Source organism: Botrytis sinoallii (assembly GCF_014898435.1).
Source record: "Botrytis sinoallii strain Bc 23 chromosome Unknown BSIN_002, whole genome shotgun sequence".
Lineage (NCBI taxonomy): Eukaryota > Fungi > Ascomycota > Leotiomycetes > Helotiales > Sclerotiniaceae > Botrytis > Botrytis sinoallii.
Genome location: NW_024066029.1, coordinates 151901 through 165637, shown reverse-complemented (window position 1 = coordinate 165637; position 13737 = coordinate 151901). Strand labels below are relative to the sequence as shown.

The window sequence follows — 13737 nt, the reverse complement described above, 5'->3', positions numbered from 1 at the left end:
ACGAAACATCATATTACCGTTAACCTAGAAGCACTTTCCGCTTGGAAATCAGATGGGTTGTGATAGGAGGGAATGGGAAAGATGGATAGAGATGATAGTATTGCTTATGCTTTATTGCTACGCCGTCAACAGGCGATATTTGATAACCTAATAGAACCTAAAGTTACTCTTGACTTTAAGTGAGATATGCTGCAATAAAATTCAAGTGTGATGGTGTTCTGGATATTTGTGTGTAAATTTTGATAATTTTATAAATGAGCTCGCTCATGCTTTTGCTCATGTGATATGACATTATTTTATAAACCACAAATACAGTTCATTCTCTGAATCTTTTCATCCTCCTCACTTAACTGCAACTTTAAACAGTATTCTGGGAACTATTGGACAATATATCACACCACCGTTTTCCCACGCCGTTGTTCCATCAATTTAAACTTCATGTTGTGTTCCTTGGGCACACATTTGATGCAAAAATCCAGGATGATCATCTTTTATCTTCCTTACGCTGATATCCCCAAAACTTCAGGCTTGCCGTCCCCGTGCCACTATGTGCAATTTCCAGCCCCTACTCTCTCAGATTCCCTGGAACAACGATCCTAGATTCGACCGAGTGACCAAAGTGGAGAATCTCCACGGCCGTCCTGTTCATGTAAGTGCCCGTCTATTTGATTGATGATCACACCGCTAGGTAGCTCAAATATTTACTCCCCTGGCGCAGGAGTACCCCTGGCACTACCCGTTTCAACACCCGTACCATTAATCTTGCGCTTCTTCTTCTTTTTGCGTGGAACAACGGCAGGTTTAGCACCATAATTTCCGAGGGAGAGGTGCGTGGAACATGTTAGACAGATGGCGCCTTCGGGGGGCGAGCAGAAGACTAAATTGGAGAGAGAGAGATTAGTCGGATTCTTTGTATTGATAAAAGGGAGAAGGGAGGGGGAGATATACTGCTCAAACATATACTGCATACGAAACCCACATCCACCACCTTCCTATGACAAAAGCACGCAGCTCTGAAATCTACCACTTCCTGCGTTGGCGCTATTAAATCTTTTCGACTTGTTTGATCGGGCAAGAACGCCATCATTAGATATTGTAATAATCCTTGTGGATTTTTCAAATGCATATATATCCCCCTAGTAGTATCACTAGCTTGTTGTAGAAATACAGTGTCACCCGCGAGTTTCAATATATCGATTGGAATCCGCATGCGCTGTGCAGCGAATGTGGTGTTCATGATTGGGATATATTGATGTGCGAGATCACCAGACACTGAGAGAACGAGAATTCGCGATTGCAACCCGGTGGTAGAATCGGAGGGGGTGACATCGGAGGTAGTGGGTTTAGAGTCAGCAGCTGAGACATCGCTGTAGGCTGATAGTTGTTTATTTATATATGAGAGGGCGAGGGTGAGGGCACCGGCCATTTGGGTGGTGGTTGTAGTAGATACTTCTTGCTCGGTTGTACTATCTATCAAATTTCGTACAGAGTTTAGGAGGGTATTCTCGATGAGTGCGAATTGTCTGTATTTATTTGCGTCATCTGGCGGGCCGTGGGTAGTCGAGCCTCCCATTTCTGTATCTTCGGACGCAGAAGGCGGCGCTGGGTAAAGCCATACTGCACGATGACAATGGCTAGCTATTATGGCTACTTGATTGGCATTGTTGACAGCGAGATGTGCGTTTACGAAAACGAGGAGATTGGCTATCGCTTTCGAGAGAGGAAGAGTCGATGAGAGAATTTCCCACGCGTGCGGATTGGTATCTAGGATGATGACGAGGCATGAAGGAGAAGGACCTGTTTCTGTATTAAGATGACATGCAATTGCCGCAATGATTATTTGATCATACCTTTGACGCCTCCTGTGAAATGATCTGTACCATCTATACCATCCATGGTGAAAGCCTTGCAGGCATGACAGCCTGATAGGTTCGAAGTTCAAAGGATCTATCCGTTTTTCCGACTTTATATGTGACTTGCGTTTCTACTACAGCCCAAGAGGTTAATTCCCTTTCCTAGATGCTCAGAAAGTCCGTATGATCGCGATTGATATTAATTTCCCTAAAGGCTGAGAGAATTGATGGAATTATGAGCAAGGCTAGATGATCTTCATCCAGGGTATAATGCGGAATGCGGGTACGGTCACCCTTGCTGTCGCCTGATCATGTGACGCGACCGTTTATCTTCGGTACTTACTCAGAAATGTGGGGCTGTTAAGCTTGTGGTTTCACAAGGGAGGGAGGGGCATTTGCTCGTACTTCGTATAATTTGGAGCTTTCCCCTCATCTTCATCTTGATCTTCCCATTCATGATTTCGTTTCCATCAGACTTTAATTATATTTGATACTTCTTCATCATGTCGAACTCATTTGATCAATCCTTCGAAAGAAGAGGCACTGATCCAAGTGTTCCTCATGCTACAACCGCCGCAAACGATTCCCTTGAAGACCAAACACTTCTCTTACTTGCCCGTTTGACAGAAGGTGGACAAGAAGATGAGGATACTTGCAAGGAATTGAACACTCTCACCAAAATTCTTACTGATGATTCCAACGAAGAAACAAGATCGAAGGAGCCACACAAACCTCTTTTCCAATTGATCGATCAAGATATCCTAGAAACTATCTTGGGTTATCTTGATATGAGACAGTCTCCTTCGGTCCGAGGTCACGCGACTTTGACCACTTCTGCATACCTCAAAGTTTCGGAACAACAAGGTGTTGACTATCTTTCTCATTTCTTCTACGATCGAGTTGGCAAAGGCACATATGACGATCTGATTCTTGCCTTCTCTGTTGCAGCATCGATATTTCCTGTGGTTCCAGAAGTCATTTCCTCATTTTTCCTAAGTGAAGGTTTCATTCCTAGCCTTGGTACCTTAATGAAGAGGAAATGGAAAAGTCGAAAGGTTGAACAGGCTGCTCTAGAGTTGCTTAGTGCTGCTTGTATGAACACCCCTTGCCGAGAAGCCATCCAGAAGCATTGTACGAAATGGCTCGAAGAGATCGTCAATAATACTCCACCCACAATTTCTGAAATTTCTACAACACCTATCGATAGCAATGCAGAAGACGGCTCTATACAACAGCGAATACATTCCGAGCAAGTGAGGAATCTCGCAGCTGTTGTCTTGGCCAAGATTCAGGTACGCTTCTTATGATTTTACCTGCATTATCCATTTACATACTTTCATATCTAACGTATTCCCTCTTCAACCAATTGTTCTGACTGACCGCAGAAGTGAAGGCTATCCCTTCAGCACCAACTGCTGAATCTGGGGAAGGAGAAATTTCTGGAAGTACAACTATTGAAGACCTTTCAGACATGTTTAAAAACATGCTTTCTACAGACACATCTCAACAAAGTTCGATTGAAGGTCTCGCTTATGCGTCGCTGCAATCAAAAGTTAAGGAGAAGCTTGCTTCAGATAAGAAGTTTCTGGCCAATCTTGTCAAAACTATGAAGGACGCTCCGCCCAAATCACCGGCAACTTATGGATCTCTCACTATTTTGGCCAATCTTACAGCATACCAACCTCCCTTGACAGAAGAACAAAAAAAGCTAGGCCAATTGAAAGCTTATGCTAATGCATCAAAATCCTCCCTCAAACCAGATCCTCTCAACGACGATGATCACGTTACGAAGAGATGTCAAAATGTATTCGACGCTGGTGTTATACCTGTTCTCGTCACCCATAGTCAGCATGGATCGATAGCATCTCTCACACTCGTCACAGCAATCATTTTCTCACTTTCCAAGATAACTAAAATTCGAGGACAAATGGCCCAACAAGGTGCAATCAAGCTCTTATTACACGCGGATTCTGTTTTTCCCTCGGATAATATACCGGCTCGAAGAACCACAGCTCATGCCCTTGCCCGCATTCTCATATCCAACAATCCACAACATGTATTTGGCGGCACCAATCCTTTATCACTTGTCTCAGCTATTAACCCTCTTCTTCTTCTTCTGGAGGATGACCCAACAGTTGAACACCGCGATCTCCTACCTGTCTTCGAAGCTCTCCTGGCCTTAACAAATCTCGCTTCTACGGATGATTCAGCTCGTAACCCTATCATTCGACTTGCTTGGTCTCAAATTGAAGAATTGCTTCTTTCCAATAATACTATGGTAACTCGTGCAACAGTAGAGCTTATCTGTAACCTCATGCAATCGCCAGAAGGCGTTGCCAAATTCGCAGACGGCAGTAAACAAGCTTCACAGCGTACACATATCCTCTTGGCCTTAACGGATGCCGATGATTTCGCCACCCGAAGAGCAGCAGGTGGAGCATTAGCAAGTCTCACGGAATGGGATACTGCCGTAACAGCTATCCTTGACAGAGAAAGAGGAGTCAACCTTCTTCTAGCTCTGTGCACAGAAGAAGAAGAGGAAATTAGACATAGAGGCGCAGTTTGCATTCTTAATATACTGACGGCACCGAATAAAGCTGGAGAAAAGGGAAGGGAAATGGTGAAGGAGAATGCGGGATTGGAATGTCTGAAAGAATGTTTGAAGAAGTCGAGGAGTCAGCAGGTTCTAGAAATAACCGTGGAGGCGTTGAAGAAACTCATAGGTGATGGGGAAGAGGCGAAGCTGTTGGAGGGCTGAGTACGTAGGTATTTGCGGGTAGTATCATACGATAGCAGAATATCAAACAATCTCTAAACATCCATATACCTGGAATAGATTGCATTCATGATTGGTCATTTGTGAAAGTCCTGAAGATTTTCTAAAACGTAAATACTTCCAAAATCACACACATTTACTCATCATAAATACCTAGGTCTTTTAATCGTCTCTGAGATTTCATTCCATTCCTGAACTTCCAATTTTTCATCGCACAAGGAGGAGTTGTATGCTGAACTCAATCTCAATCCCAACTCATATGCCACGGAAGACAACACGGTCCCAAGATACTAGATATGCATACATAAAACATCTACTAGCTGATATGGTAGTTGTCCTTCCAAAATAGAAAACGCGATTCCCAATCACGAAATCATGCTTTCATACCTTATCTTCTTATCTGATGTCTACTCCGAGGATGACCCGGACTCGCTCCACACAAACTACCAATCACACTGTCGATAATTCTTACACCATATATCTAATTAAAACTTGCGATTTTTTCTCGACTGTAATGGTCATAAGGTTAAGGCGAGCTCACGTTCCCTCTTCCTTCTCTCCAAATTCTTCAATCTAACGATTGAAGGCCACCAACAGTGCCCAGTCCGAACACCACGGTGGCAACCCACTCGTGCAGGAAACACACGATGCTGCGGTTGTCCTAAGCAATGAAGATGATTTCTTGAGGGAGGTCTCACTCTGCAGAGAGCTCTTCACCGTGGGGTGGCGGTGCAGGATTACATTCGTTGTGTGGTTTGGAGTGTGGAAGAGGATTGAGTTTCAACTTTTGCCTTTTTATCGTTCTCTTTGGTTTTTGGGATTTTTCGGGAGTGTTAACTAATGTACAGGAATTCACAATGGATTGATTTGCTCATGTCATTTTAGGAATATTTGAAGCTATCGCGAGATCGGCCCACTTTTATGTTTTGGCCCATGTGAAGCTTCTTCCCTAAGCGATACATACAGATTGCAATTCGCAACTTATTAGATAGACGATTAAATTCGTACACATATTGTATTTGATCGTTATTATGCAATCTTTCGGCCACACATCATATTCTCTCTTTCCTCACCGGACGTGTCACAATCATCACATTGATATACTTGATCAGCAATTGTGAAAGGTGACCATCACTGACTCTACTTAGAAAAGAAAACACAGTCATGATATCGGTTGCACTTCAGCTTGTTTATATCATAGTGCAATTGAATTATTCCTCTCAATGAAATCGCTCGAGTTCACTTGTTGCACCTTGTCATACAAAACATTTAGGAGACATTGCATATATAGTGGGCATTAAGAAGTACAACTCTAATTAACATGAATCACTCTCGCTCTACCGGAAATTCCATGCTCTCATGATAAACACCCTCTTGATATTGATAATCCGCCAAAATAAACTCCTTGTTCAGCTCTCCGTCTCATCCCAGACCGTGTGCCATCTTCTTGACTCACAATTCATCATCATCCGGATCCGGAGGCACTGGCATACAAGATGACTCCATTTCTACCCATCGCACAGCAGCTTTCGGAGCAACATCTGTTGGTGGCGGTGGCGGTCCCACAATCTCCCAATCTATCAAACTATCTTGTTCGCGCATCATTTGGCTTCGGGACATGAGTTGTGACGAACGAATCAGAGAGTAAGGGGCGGGCGTTGAAGAGGGGTGGTGTGACTCTTGTTCACCCTCTTCTTCTATTGGGTCGTTATCTGGAATGCGTTCGTCTTCGTTTTCTTCATCTCCTATATCGTGGCCGTCTTTTCTTTCATTGTTTTTTTCACATTCATTTTCATTCTCATCCTCGATCTGGCTCTCAATCTCAATAACCACACGCTCTCTCCTCGTCGCTACAACAGGCAAACTATCCTCGTCCAAGTCATCCTCATCATCACTCTGACTTTCAATCTCAATAACCCTTCTCTCCCCTCTTCTCGGCACAATAGGTGTCAATATCTGCACCGGACTACTACCACGCGAGGAAGAAGGAATAGATTTTGCCGGTGACTCCGGAATTATCTCTGGAATAGGAGTTTCCTTTCGTCGATTTCGTAGACGATGTGGAGTAGCAGGTGTTTGGGTTTGTGTATAATCAACCGTCGAAGCTTGTGATAGCCTCACCAACTGACGTTGTGAAGATGGTACGTGAATCACAGGAGTTTGCGTTGCGATTGGGGGTGAAGAAGGTGGCGACGAAGGGGGCGAGGAAGAGGGCACTTGCGTGTGTGAGAATTGTTGAATGTTATTCGTGATCTGATCATGTACCTCTTGAGATTCAGTGCTCGTGCTTGATTTCTTGTGCAGTGTGGATGCGGGATGTATATTATCGACAGCCGAAGAAGATTGTGTGAAAAGAGGTGGTAATAAATTCGCAATCAGTTCTCCTAAGACTGCGGGTGGGACCTTATTATATTTCTGTGGAGCAGCCTTGAACCATTGTCGACTCTTCAATTCTTCCAAGGTCATCGGATTTGCGAGCGCATATAGTTCTAGGATTTCATACGCAAACTTGGAACGTTTCTCACCCTTATTGAACTCACTGTTACCAAGCCCATCAAGATTCGTTATCTCTCCAGGTGCTTTGGGCGGGCCAATAACGGCCATATGAGTAAGAGTCGATAGAGGTCTGATTTGGTAAATCCAAATACGGGACACAGTAGCTGGAAAACTATAAGAACGAAACTCGTGGTTCTTCTCACGGGAGATTATGTTTTCCACGTGGGTTGGATATATAGAGACGAACACATCAGAAGAATCCGATCGCGGTGCCATGGCATCCAGATGTTGTGTGGAGAGGCGTTGGCTCTCAGGATATTGACTTTTACCAAATTGGGTCTGCTTTTGGGTGTATTGAGTTCCAGTGCGGTGGATTTGAGAATATTGAGTTTGTGTGTGCTGGGTAATGGCATATTGGGTTTGTGGTAACTGGGTACTACCGTAAGATACAGTTCCCGCCGCGTCGTCACCGAATGGAACGTTCTCTTGGAATTCACTTAAACTCGACGAAGTCATGATCCGCTCAGCCTGGAATTGTGTGTCCGCTCCTATATCCCCATAAAATGTTTCCGGAAGTTCGGACTCCTCCTCAGCGTCCCCTTCTGTTTGTCTAGTAGTATCATCCGTTGAGCGATCATCGTCCTGCTCTGTCGTCCTAGCTGTGTTTTCAACCGTGTCTCCTTCATTCGTGAGACCTTCATAGCCAGGGATAGTTCCTGGCGGGGTGTCCGCCACAACTTGGGATTCCTCATCTTCTTCGTCCTCCGCATCCGAATCCAAGATTTCGAATTTTATATTCTTGGGGGCAGGGGTCCCCAACCGGCGGGTAGGCGATGGCGAGAAGTCACGCTGAGTGTCATGCTCTTCTTTTATGGGAGTCTCCTCCGCAAAAGATTCCTGACTAGAATCTGGTATAGCAAAGCGTACCGTTTTGGCCGGACTCGAATGCTTTGAGGGGGTTCGAAGAACTTGACTTTCATCTGTCCCAGTCTCAAAAGTATCCTCAATTTTCAATTTTGGTATCTTTTCGGCACTCGTGATTGTATTTGATCGTAGGGAGAAGGGTACTATGACATTTATAGATTGCTCTTTGAGTGGCGACCGCTTCCGTGAGGAACCTCCAAATTGACTTGACGTTGGAGTAGCCGGTGATTGTGATGATGGAATTTCAAGAATCTTCCTATGTCTTGGCGTTTGTGGTGGAGGCATTAACTGAGCTGGATCAGAAGTAACAGGTTTGGAAAACTTTCGCGGACTTCGTCGAAGTGGTTGAAATGCTGGAGAGCTGGATACTGGGACATCATAGATTGATGGATCGTCTTCTGGTTCTTCTGGTTCTCGTGCTCCGGAAAGTGGCCAATAATCAAGCTGGGTAATCGTCTGCGTCGAGAAACTTGGTGTCTTGCCTTCCTCTCCTAGAGTCTTCCGTCTGTTTTTCGATCCTTTCTTCTTCTTTGCCTCCTGTTCATCGCCCATAGTCCTCCGTCGTTTCGTTCTTCGTTTCGATTCTTCTTGCATATAATCTCCTTCACTATCCTCAATATCATCCTCCATTTGTTTTTCCAGTTCTTCTCTTTCATGCATTTTTATCCAATCCATCTGCGTAAGTGTGTCCTGATCCTCGAGCTTCAGCTTAGATTTCTTGCCATAGTTCCTAGTTACACGCTTCTTCGTTTCTGGAAATGTAGTTTGATATAATGGTTCGACTGCTTTGTATGTTCGATTTGCAGGCGCACTACCTTTTGGTCTGGACTTCTGCTTTGGAGGCATTTTTCTTGAAGTTTGTATCGTCGTTGACTGGATTATAATGTATTTTGTTATATTGAAGATAGGCAGGCCATGGTTGCCTCAACACGTCAATTCGCGCTCGCGTTCCTTATCTGTTATCTGTTATCGGACGCGACATTTCGCACGTGATCTGCCATTAATTGAAAAATCCGCCGATTAAGTAAGCACACTCTTATGAACACCAGGTGGAACATTCATTGTGCATAGATAATATAGGTACTCTTCAGACGGTTCCCCCACGTCGAGATCATTCATCATTGAGCCTCATCGTTCTCATTACGGTATCATATTGACAAGATGGAGACAAGATTGATCCGAAGATTTTCGTACCCGTGATATGTCGGACAGCTGTGGGTAAACCTATGAATCGCGAGCTTGGGAAACGTTGTGCTACGGTGACATTTTCATGAGTTGACTAGGACTCATCCAATACCAATTTGTCCGGGTAATCGTCAACAGTGACATCCAGTGACATTCAAAGACTATGGTGGCTTTCATGTGATGCAGCTGCCAGCGCATATAAGGTTACACTCGCAACGACATGGTATGCAGAAGTGGCCGCGGACATTGATCTTTCCCACAGCGTAGCGGAGACGTCTCCTGGACCACGCACTATCACCGATCGAACTCCGACGCTTTCGATATCACTTTTCAGTAGCGATCGTCAGAATTTATCCGAGCGAGGAAGTAGTTCTAGTTGTCCTCTCTCTTTCTTCTACGGATTGAAATGCGTTTTGATATGTTTGGCCATAATATTTGACGAATCACCTTCCTTAAGTGCGGAAGGTCCGCTTCCTTCTTTCTTTCCTGCGGGTATCATATCACCCAAGAAGTTTTTGCTGTCTTAAGTTTGAAACCTTATCCCAGTTAGTTTTCTCCGATTCTCGCCCGTGTGGTACTGAGGTTCACGATCTCACGAACCCTTGATATGATATATCATTGCCCCATCATTCACCCCACTTTGACCAGAACCCCCAAGACTACTCTATGTTTTTAAATCTATCTATACACCTTGTGCATTCTTTCACGATATTCATATACGCATGAATGATCATGTTTGTCACAGTTTGACACGCATGACCTGCTCTCCTAAACCAATGCTATATAATATGGGGGTGCACTGGGCCTAAGCATATGCGTCACTGACATTTTCATCTAGATGGGATAGGCAATGATCGTAACACTTCCTCCTTTACTAGTACATACATTCTTGTCCCCTTAGTAGCCGAGATATATGACTTATCTACGAACGGGCTACAAAGAAATCGTCAGCTCTGTACGCTGATTTCAGCAAGGATTTGCTATGTGCTTTTCCAACACACCTACCCTAATGCTCTGTGAGCTCATATACAGGGCTGTATCATTCGAACAGATGCCATATGAGCAGTAGGTGCTGGCACTTGTGTTACCTGTGTTGATTTGGATGAGATATGCAACAAAACGCAAATCTTCCTCAGAAATCTGCACGACTTCACTCTCATCTCTATTGGTGCCGCATGACACTCTTGTCTGTACCAATCCTAGATGTGTATTCATGGGCCTTATGCTCAAGAAACTTGTGTTACATGTGTTGTTTTGACTGAGATGCGCAACAAAACATGCAGCAGACCATGGTATACGCCTAACTGGCCAAGGGCTAGCAATCGAGGCATGCAGTGATACACATACATACTTCCAGAATCATATTAGTGGATGTCAGTACCACCTGCTATGTTCGGAACAATTATGTTGCTTGTAGTTCTTTCTTTTGATTCTGTAACAGAAGAATAATGATTTATCCATCAGACTCAAGAGCCGCTAAGGGGTGCTTACCTCAAACGTTTCCCGAACCAATGCTAACTTTCTACGGCGAGCACAAAGTATATTTATTGTATTACCTGTGGTTCTTGAAGTCAGATGTGCAACAAAATGTGCTAAAATATTACACAATTCGGGGGCATATAGCGTGGCGTACGGCCAGTATTCAGCACTGGTGGTGCAAAGAGACACTAGGTTATTAGTATACGTGTCACTGAGATGATCCGAATTACAGAGACCTGTCCTGTGTTACATCTGGTGGACTGAGAAGTGCAACAAAAGACGACAGTCATCTTTCCATCCCGTGGCTGCATCAGTCCTACCAGTGTTGGTAGGACTGAGACATGCAACAAGAGAGCAAATTCATTCACCCGAGTCCATGGATATGGAAAGTATGATTTTGAACACATGTGGCGGCGTGAAAAGACAATAATGATTCTTCTCTGGATCGGATTAAGTTCCAATCTATCTAAAATGTTAGGTTCACGCTGGCCAGATTATCAGTATCTTTGCTTCTAGTGATCAGAGCAATTCTAATTCAATATCACAACACTCGTGTGTCACCATAGGACTACAGTCTCACACGCTTCCATTGTAGAGCTTGAAATTTCATTTCTTCGTTCTCATTGCTACAATGCACGCTAAAACACCAAATTGGTAATTTAATACTTAAGTAAAGATCCTGCGAATCCACTCATAAAGCCTATTGATCCCTAGCTTCACGCCGTTAACCTTTCCATTCCATTTCCCAAGAAAATCAACCCAATTATTTGCTGGTATCAACTACATATCTTCCAGCAATCTTGCCCTCGTGCATCAAGTCGTAGACTTTCTGCAACTCGCTCAAACCGCATGTCTTATATGGAGCCTTAATAAGACCACGTCTGAAGAACTCAATAGCCTCAGCAGAATCTTGACGGTTGCCAACGTACGATCCCTTGATGGTAATCATCTTGACAACTGACTCGAAAACAGGCGCACGAAGATAAGCACCAGCTGGGAGACCGATAGCAACGACAGTACCGCGGGGTCGAACATACTCCGCAGCTTGCTGGAATGGCTTCTCATTGACCGCAACCAAAATCACAGCATGAGGTCCCAATCCATCGCGTGTGCAAGCCTTGACATCGTTGACCAAATTGGTGCTTGACATGAAGTCAACATAATGCTGCGCTCCCAGCTCTTGTGTCATTTTCTTCTTTTCAGCACCTCCGTCAATTGCAATAATATCTAATCCCATAGCTTTAGCATACTGACATGCAAGCGAGCCTAAACCGCCTCCAGCACCAACAATAGCTACAGTTTGACCTGGGCGAACTCCAGATTCTTTAAGACCCTTGTAAACGGTTATACCAGCGCAAAGAACGGGAGCAATGGCTTCGAGGTCGCATTCCTTTGGAATACGCGCAATGTGTGCGGCTTTTGCAATGCAATATTCTTGAAATGTTCCATCGACTGTGTATCCTGAGAGGAGGGCTTTGGCGCAGAGTGGTTCGTCGGATTGTTGACAGAAACCACAGGCGAGGCAACTTCCATTTAACCACTATACTTCAATCAACACTTGACTTCCAATTTCCCAAATTTTCCATGGGAACAGAAGGACGGACGCAGCTTACCTTGACACCAGCATGATCACCAACCTTCACATCCTCAACAAGACTACCAACGGCAACGACAATACCAGCTCCCTCATGTCCTCCCACAAGTGGAAGCTTTGTATCTAATGGCCAATCACCATTTACAGCGTGTAAATCAGTGTGACATACACCGGAAAATTTTATGTTTACGAGGACTTCGTCAGGACCGGGCTTCTGGACGGGGATTTTCTTGTAGACGACGGCTAGAGTTGTAGGTTAGTTTTGAGGTCGGAAACGAGGAATGTGGAGAAGGGAGACGAGACAGTGATGATAAAGGAAGGAATAAACATACGTTTGCCAGTTTCTTCGACTACTTGCGCCCATTGTTCCTTGGGAAGATTCTCCATTTTTGATATTTGGGATGATGTGGATGTTTTTACTGAGAGTTTGTTGAGATTGTTCTGGATAGGTAAGATATGTAGGTGTAATTGTTGAATGATATACTGATGGTATGACAATAATTGAATACTAAATAAAGAATCTTCTTTTAGACGCTCGGGAATCAGTGAATATATAGTAATGGAACAATTATACGATGGTAGTTATCCAAGCTCTAGCCCCTCCAACAAAGATAACCCCACTCCTACGAAGGTGTAATGTCTCGGATGTCTAGTCCTGATCTACAGTCGCGCATTTGGAAGCTTGCGTTTCTTTGTTCGTTCACTTCATGCTATTGGATCATTCTAAAATTGAGTTTACAGCTCGGATTCATGGAAGGAACTAATCAGCATACCTAGGTGTAATTCACCTGCTAATTGGTCAGATCATCGAGGTACCTGTTCTTGTTGGAAACGGCGATACCCTAGAGGCCGGGATTCACGGCGGCGGACGTGTGGAAAAACACCGGCGAGGGGCTAAGGACTATTGTTATCCACAGAATAGACGCATTGTGCATTGCCCCTCCTCCCGCCAGAGAGGGGAAATATACAAGAATTTGCTCGGGAGGTTCAGAAATGGCGTGGTTTTGCTACTCAATTCACTTTGTGTCACTTTGTGGATGAGCCACTATGTCATTGATCATAGAAATCCCTGCCAAACGTGTCGTATGGGAGCTACCAATACCGTGATTTTGGAATATGCTATGTAGGTAGGTATGCTATGGAAGCTTTCCGTTCTCGGTCAGAACAAGGTTTGAGGTCGTCTCCGCATGAATGCGGGGAAAGGTGTTTTGACAATCCACCACGTATTCTCTAGCTTCCAGCTACGCGTGTCACATCAATCAGGATGCGGGGTCACATAGCTACCTAGGTATTGATTTGGTTACGAGTAAATGAATGTCTCTCGCCCTACGAACCTAGGTAATTACCTAGTAGAATTTACCTTTGATCCGAGAGCTACACGGTACCTACGGTCTCCGGGAACAGGATTATCAAAAGTAAGATTTCTGATT

The 13737-nt window shown here is 44.3% G+C and overlaps 4 protein-coding genes across 4 annotated transcripts; 1 reads left to right on the top strand and 3 right to left on the bottom strand.

Moving 5' to 3' along the window:
* Nucleotides 1-701: 701 nt before the first annotated feature.
* On the bottom strand, nucleotides 702-1896 carry EAF02_001300 (uncharacterized protein; the record flags this gene model as incomplete). Its single annotated transcript, XM_038897348.1, has 3 exons — nucleotides 702-877; nucleotides 949-1797; nucleotides 1851-1896. 3 exons carry the CDS (start codon nucleotides 1894-1896, stop codon nucleotides 702-704), a joined length of 1071 nt encoding a protein of 356 aa, XP_038762323.1.
* Nucleotides 1897-2356: 460 nt separating this feature from the next.
* On the top strand, nucleotides 2357-4611 carry EAF02_001299 (uncharacterized protein; the record flags this gene model as incomplete). The annotated part of the gene is made up of 2 exons (XM_038897347.1): nucleotides 2357-3145; nucleotides 3247-4611. The coding sequence occupies 2 exons, from the start codon at nucleotides 2357-2359 to the stop codon at nucleotides 4609-4611; spliced, it is 2154 nt and encodes a 717-aa protein (XP_038762322.1).
* A 1470-nt stretch (nucleotides 4612-6081) lies between these two features.
* Nucleotides 6082-8895, bottom strand: EAF02_001298 (uncharacterized protein; the record flags this gene model as incomplete). Its single annotated transcript, XM_038897346.1, has 1 exon — nucleotides 6082-8895. One exon carries the CDS (start codon nucleotides 8893-8895, stop codon nucleotides 6082-6084), a length of 2814 nt encoding a protein of 937 aa, XP_038762321.1.
* A 2581-nt stretch (nucleotides 8896-11476) lies between these two features.
* Nucleotides 11477-12694, bottom strand: EAF02_001297 (uncharacterized protein; the record flags this gene model as incomplete). Its single annotated transcript, XM_038897345.1, has 3 exons — nucleotides 11477-12253; nucleotides 12327-12550; nucleotides 12640-12694. The coding sequence occupies 3 exons, from the start codon at nucleotides 12692-12694 to the stop codon at nucleotides 11477-11479; spliced, it is 1056 nt and encodes a 351-aa protein (XP_038762320.1).
* Nucleotides 12695-13737: the final 1043 nt, after the last annotated feature.